Source organism: Prosopis cineraria, unplaced genomic scaffold (genome assembly GCF_029017545.1).
Source record: "Prosopis cineraria cultivar Desert tree isolate PC_DT_omini unplaced genomic scaffold, ASM2901754v1 PC4, whole genome shotgun sequence".
Lineage (NCBI taxonomy): Eukaryota > Viridiplantae > Streptophyta > Magnoliopsida > Fabales > Fabaceae > Prosopis > Prosopis cineraria.
The window spans coordinates 34,448,152-34,455,413 of NW_026555335.1; the positions used below are offsets into that span (position 1 = coordinate 34,448,152).

Here is a 7,262-nt window from a genome sequence, read left to right on the forward strand (position 1 = left end):
TGAAAATTTTACTGTTGGTTAAGAGAAAAATGTTACAATAAATTAAAAGTTTATTGATCTTAACAGATATATTGTTGGCATAACTTGTTTGATTATTTTAAATCATTTATATGATGTAAATAATTATTGAGAATATATATTGAAGGACCAAAAGATTCTTCACCATAATAGCCAACATATATATCATATAGTTAGATAATTAGCATGCCTTGCTTATTTTCAAAGAGTTGATTATGAGAATATAACTAGTCATGATTTGAAATGAATCTCTACAATTTTGAAAATATGCGAAGTTCACATGCATGAGCCCATTAAGGTAAGATGTGAATCATACAATAAGTATCCAATAAATTTGATAGATGCATCTATATATAATATGGTTACACATGTGATTAGTACAAATTTGCAACCTGAAAATTGCAAGATATTGTTTGAATAAAACTTTATATTAAGCGCACAAGTTATAGAGATTGTGATTCAAACATTTTTTTTTTTATAGAAAATTCTAGTGAATTTATGTCTCAGGATTTCAATGATTATAATATACTTATAAAAAAAAGTTGAAAAGCCTATTTTGCAAGATGATATTAGGGGAGAGCATCGATTAATTTGGTTCGGTTTGGTTGTGATTAAAGAAAACCGACAAACTGAAATTTAACATTTTTTTGAACTGAACCGAATTGAAGTTTTGAAAAAACCGAACTAAAATCGAACTGAATTTTAATAGTTTGGTTCGGTTATTTATTTCGGTTATTGGGCCTTTTTGTCAACACATTGGGCCTTTTTTGTCAACAAATTGGGCTTGTTTCCAAAAAAGAATATCATACTAATTAAGAAATAATTTAAAACACCAGATGCCTCTAACTAAAGTGAACAAAAAATGATCTGGACTGGTTTGAAATCTTAATTCTTGAAACCTCAAACAATTATAACATTAACATGACAAATATAAATAGTGAGGAAAACAAAAGAGATCCCCAAAAACAATAATGAGGACACTGGACAACATAGAAAAATATATCAAAATAAAGGAATCAAATATAATACTAGTATTTCTAAAAAATATTAATAAAAATAAAAACAATCCTTAATAATATAAATCAATTATAATATTTATAAATATATATAATTAATTTCAATTAATTCAGTTTATTCAGTTTTGCAATCTTCAAATGAACCAAACCATTTAAATTGAAATTTTTGTAAGAAAAAACCCAATCGACCATTTAAACTGAATAAACTGAATCAAATAGATCAAACTTAATTTGGTTCGATTTGGTTTTGCTCACCCCTAAATGATATGGCAAAACTATTTATTCAAGCCTCCATAAAATTCTATATCACTGCTTACGAGAACAAAATTTCTATAGTATTAACATATTTGAACTTACATATTACAACACTTATAAAAAATTAGGCCAACAAAATTTTCCCATTAAAATTAACTTTTGATTAGGAGCCAAATATTTCTCAAATTTAAATGTGCAATGTTTTTCCTTATTATTACACCATGCTGAACATAGATAGATATTTGAAGAAAGTTGAGAATAAATATTGGGTGCAAACTCCTTGTTCTTGTTTGTTTCTAAATGAAACAAAGAAATATTTTCTAAGTGAAACAAATGGAATTAGGAGACTTATATTAGATGGCAAGTTGATTATTAATTGACTAAGTTTTCTCAACATGAGAAGAGAAAAATACTTTGCTTGAAGAGAAAATATATGAAATGTATTATCATTATCTTATTTAGATCTTCTCAAATAATAATATGAACTAAAAGTTTATTAAATACATTTATAAAATATTGCAAAACATTTGTTAGATGAAATTATTAACTTAAATGAGAATTGTTAAAAATTTTATATTCCAGCTAAAATGCTGAAATGATTATAAAAGAAAATAAGACATGCCTAAAGCTGAGAAATTAATCTATTCCAAATATAAATATCTTAAAAAATAGAAGCATATAGTTAAAATGATCATACTTAGGAGGTGAACACCAAAAGAGGTTCAAGCACCTAAAAGCAATAGAGAGATTTTAAAAAATTTATGTTACAATTGGAATAATGGAATCAAAAACTTAAAGTTGTTGACAATAATTTTAGTGATAATGTCACGTGATCAAATGAGGATCATATTACACAAATATGTCATGGTAAGTGGATAGAAAAATAAAGTGACACAATTTGAGTAGAATTATATTCATTTTGAATGTATGAAAATTAAAGACATATAGTCCAAACAACTAAAATGTAAAGTTATTATGAGATATATGGACATTTATTTGAAAGTAAGGATTTTCACAAAAGTCTAACGATGATTGTGATCTAGTATATTATCTGGTGGTGAATTTTTGTAAATATCAATATTTTGGCAGTATATGAAATTAAAATAATGCGTCTATTAGATATTATTTTAGCATATCGATGTAACTAACAAAACAATAAAATTTATATGAGAATCCTTGAAGGATAAAAAAATGTAAGAAGCATGACCAAAACAATTATTTATCTTGTGAATTTATATAACTTGAGTCTATATAATTAACTTAGCAGATATGCATTCAAAAATTTGTATAGTTTTACATTTTATTTGACTCATAAATTGAATTATTAAATATTGCAATGATTTCAAATCACTAGAAATTTTTAATGATAATTTTGTCTACGAAATATGTTAAATTTAATGATCTATAAGTACTATATATTTATTCTATAATAATATTTACATATTTTACTGACATTGCATTTGCTATAAATTTGTAAACAAAATTAAGTTTATGGAGGTATATCAATGGATATTGAAATGTAAGTTTTGTGTAATTGTATGAAACCATTATATGAGATCATTTTATTTAGTAAACAAATTGAAAATGCAGATACAAGATATATCATGATGTTTTTCATAATAACTTTTTTTTTGTAATATCTACAGTGCATAAGACAAATAGAGTATATATTGATAATTTATTATATCTAGAAAATATGTTAGAAGAATATGTATGATGAAAATGCATCATACATAACTTGGGCAAAAAAATTATTTGCATGGAAAAGTATTTGCAACAATTACATTTGAGAAATTAATATTCTCTATTGAGATGCAATAACAAGAAGTGATATTATTATCAACATAAGTTAAATTGATGTCTGCATGAAGGGGAGTAAAGTTTATGTTGTATTCTTTTTTCTCTTAACCAAGATTTTGTATTATTGAATTTTCTTGATAAGATTTTTAATGAAGCAGTTTCAATATATATTGCTTTTATTAGTTTTTTTTCTTATTGAGTTTTTTTTATAAGGTTTTAATAAGATACAATATTTGTTTATGAACTTTTATAAATGTTATATTATATGAATGTTTATAAATCCCCCAACTCTTGGTCTTTCATATTCCACATTCCCTAACATTTCCAATGAATGAATGATTTTAGGAGTTTTTCTCATATTTATTACCCATAAACTCAAGGGTGACATGTCATATATTTAGGTGAATTGATCTTGTAATTTATATCTATTGTAACTCTTAGATAGAGTTGGAATCTATAAATAGAGATTATGTATCACACATTTGAGCGGCCAAAATCAATGAATATTACTCCTCCTTTATTCTTCAATTCTCTCTTGTGTTTTTCACTTTTCCCATCTCAGTCTCTTATATTTTTCTTATTTTTATAATATTTTTATATTTTAACCTTTTTATTATTATACACGCTATACTCTTATTAGTTATTAGTTATTAGAGAATGTCCATGCCAAGTGTCAATGTTATTTTTTTTAATTTTATATAGGTATTTTTTTTTGGAAAATAATTATATTTGAGATAAGATTGTGTATTAAATATCCATCTTAATGAGGGTTCGAATCTTAATTTATGTTAGGGAAAACTAGTCGCTTCTCTTAGATTGGACGAATAAATATTTGGTCATTGGTGTCAATGTTATTATAATTTTTTTTTTGACAGAATTGGTGTTAATGGTTTGTTTTTTTGGTAAAGGTGTCAAGCCCATTATCGTTATGCAAGAGTGACCCAATTGAGGTTTGACCAAGCTAGTTCTTTGGTCCACATTACTGGTGTGAATACAAGGGTTATATTTTTGTACTTAAAATATAAGTGGTAGTCATAAATATTTATTTTTTTCCAAAAGCAGTTATAGAATTTTATTATCGTAGAAAATGTGCATAGCATATCATGTGCAAAAAAATTTTATTTTAAGTTTACTTGATATTTACTTTTTTAAAACGCACAAAATGATAAATAGTGGCTTGACAGAGGAAAATTGATTCCAACCTAGAATTCTCGTATTAAAAGTGGATTATTTAAATTAAAATTGAACGATTCAAATTTAGTATTATTTTATTTTTCACATATATTATTTTAACATATACAAAATTCAAATAAAAATATTTTATGAATGTCTCTCTGTTTTTTTTTAAAAAAACAAGTTTATCATTTAAAAATTTTAAATTTTAAACTGATTTAAGCAATTCAAATGCCATCTCATAAGTTCACAACAAGTTAACAACAGTACAATGATCATTGAATCATCATCATCAGCATAAAAGAATTTCGTGCAGTAAAATCAAGAAAGCGAAAACTCACATGTGACTTGAATTCTCACCCACTTCTCTTCTTGTCCGCCTCCTTCTTGCTTCGCATCTCAATTATTATATTAAAATTTGAATGATTTAGATTTAATGTTTTAGAAAATGATTAATAAAATGTTAAAAATGATCAAAAAAATAAAAAAATAAATTCAAATTGCAAAAATTGGGTCAGGATAGTTTAGAACTGCAGTTAAACAAAAATTTAAAACATTAATTCTGGACATATATATATATATATGGGAAGGGGAATCCCAGCCGATGTCACATCTCCATGAATGTACTTGTAATTGCTGCAAGTAGTTCATAAAGGATCAAAGCTGGATCACAATATAACATGATACAACAGTTCATCTTGGGACATATTTAGTTTTTTTGACCAAAGGGTACACATACATAAATACATATATAGTACATAAGAAATCCATGGCATCGATGGAGACATGGAAGATATATGCAGCATTGTATTTTGTACATTCTCGTCAGGCACGAGTAAATGAGAATGCGATTGTTGATCGTAGTTTATAGGAGGGAAAAATCCTCTAAAATTGAGACTACAAATTTTTGTAAAGTTTTCTTTTATTGATATTTTCTTTCATTTTATTATTTTTTTGTAAAATTTGAATTTTTTCCTCTTTTTTTTTTTAAAAAAAGACAAACTTCATGAAATTCATGTCTCTCAACTTCAGATAATTATCTGTTCCCAATAAAAGGAACTCAAACAAAGACTACTGGTCACAACATAACAATCTGATACAACAGCACGTTCACTAGGGGTACATGTATACTAGAGATAGTAGAAATTCATGGCTTCCAGTGCGATGGAGACATGAAATTCATCAGGCACGAGAAAATGCAGCTGTGAGAAGCATTGCGACGACGAAAACATAAAACGGAATTGGAGAAGCCGAGATGTAGATATTAATGACTGTGGCTGAAATGACGAGGAAGAAGATCTGGATGCGAGTGAACCGTTCACTGGATCGACCCATTATGAAGATGGATGACATAAAGATTACGAAATTGAATATTTTCAGCAAGGGAATCCAAATGGACAAGGATCCTTGTTCGTTCAAAGTATAGTTTGAGAGTGTCAAGTGCAAAAGAAACGTCAAAATAGTTGACCATGACGAGCCTCTTTGCAGGATTGCCCTTATCCTTTTCCTTGACAACACTGAAATTTTCTCTCGTTTCTGCATTATGAAAGCAAAACTTCTCTTTTATTAGGGGGAAAAAGACGGTTATCGGCAAGAATGAATTAAATGCCATCCTAGACCAGCTTCATCCTCTTCATTTTGGCGAGAAATTCAAGAAAAAAGTCAGCAAAGATCAGATAATAACATTAACCTACGAAAATCAAACAAAACCAACGGACAATAAAAGACGAAAAAATGTGGCAAATAGCGACGAGTAAACCGTCTAGGAAGACAGACGTCGGAGAACGAAGAGGATTGCTTGCCTCGATCACTACCTCAAGTAGAGATTCATCTTGATGATCGACTGGTTTATCTTGCACCATTTTACCCAAAAATTGAAGCCTGTGAGGTGCAGTGTTTTGCGTTAAGATTAGTCTTTTTCAGGTTATAAGAATTGCTGAATGGAAGGTTTATTATGAAGCAAAAAAAAAAAAAAAAATGAAGGCTTACAATGTGCGGGCCTTCCCAAAGTCTGAAGTCATTTGTCGGGATACTTCAATTCGCATTTCGATTGGTGTGTCCTTGCATTGTTCTAGTTGTTTCACTGCATGAGAAACTGCAAAATCACAATCTAACAACTCAATCTGTTATAAAAAACTATGACAGATCAACTTCAATATCAATATATCAACATAGAGTATAAAATTCATAACAGGTATCAGTAAATGTGATTAGGAGATGATGCAGAAGTTAAAGCTTCAAGACTTACTCTCTTCTTCGCGGTTATCTCTTACAGATGAAAGGTCTGGGGATATTGCTTTCTCAATAAACTCTTCTTCAACGAGAGGTAGCAATCTTTCTTCCTAGTCGGAAAAAAAGTTTCCACAAATTAACAAGCTAAAATATTTCATGACAATCATACTGCTTGTTATTTATTTCCCCAAAAGATAAATCGAGATGGAACATTGATATACTTCATCCCGAATTAAAAAAAAAAAATGGACAACTATCTGAAAAAACAAAAAATGGACAAGATGTCCCGAAAAAGGTCATGCTGAAATGTGAATGGACAAAATGGCCTGAAAGGTGGAGAGAAATGCCAAATTCAAGCAAATTACTAAAGGATATATATATAGCCTTGGTATAACCGGAAGGAAGCCATGAAATGAAAATAACTAACATCTATAACATGATAATCTGTACCGGCCAGGTACCTAATTGATTTCCAACTAAGAAAGCAAAAGAAACCCAAAGGCAGAGAAATTAAACTGACAAGGGAAGACGATTATTACTTGTTCCCTGTAAAAATGATGTAACCCGTACATGGATCAGAAGGGACTGTCCCAATTCATCCTTATCAACTTAACCGCATCCATGGCTTGCTGATACAGATTGCCAGCTCCTAATGATGGCAGCGCATTTGAATTCCTGTCTTGGGCGATATGGAGAGTAAAGAGATGGGAAAATGTCTAATTATTTTTTTTCCCCACCTTACCAATAGAATAGAATAATGCCTGCCGA

The 7,262-nt window shown here is 28.7% G+C and overlaps 1 protein-coding gene across 4 annotated transcripts; it reads right to left on the reverse strand.

Annotated features, from left to right (window-relative positions):
• Positions 1-5,254: 5,254 nt before the first annotated feature.
• On the reverse strand, positions 5,255-7,242 carry LOC129309700 (uncharacterized). 4 transcript variants are annotated; one of them, XM_054951381.1, is made up of 5 exons: positions 7,034-7,242; positions 6,511-6,604; positions 6,252-6,345; positions 6,065-6,143; positions 5,255-5,798 (listed from the first exon to the last, which is right to left on the reverse strand). In XM_054951381.1, the coding sequence occupies exons 1-5, from the start codon at positions 7,064-7,066 to the stop codon at positions 5,445-5,447; spliced, it is 654 nt and encodes a 217-aa protein (XP_054807356.1). In that variant the 5' UTR covers positions 7,067-7,242; the 3' UTR covers positions 5,255-5,444. The 4 variants fall into 4 exon arrangements, with proteins under 4 accessions (XP_054807356.1, XP_054807354.1, XP_054807353.1 ...); XM_054951379.1 differs by having other exon boundaries at positions 6,077-6,143; positions 6,252-6,372; XM_054951378.1 differs by having other exon boundaries at positions 6,252-6,372.
• Between the last annotated feature and the right edge of the window lie 20 nt (positions 7,243-7,262).

Coding starts and splice junctions, on each gene's coding strand:
- LOC129309700 (XM_054951378.1), bottom strand. CDS start 7,066: ATGTACGGGTTACATCATTTTTACAGGGAACAA. Junction 6,605..7,033: donor ATCATTTTTACAGGGAACAA/GTAATAATCGTC, acceptor TTTTCCGACTAG/GAAGAAAGATTGCTACCTCT. Junction 6,373..6,510: donor AGATAACCGCGAAGAAGAGA/GTAAGTCTTGAA, acceptor TTGAGTTGTTAG/ATTGTGATTTTGCAGTTTCT.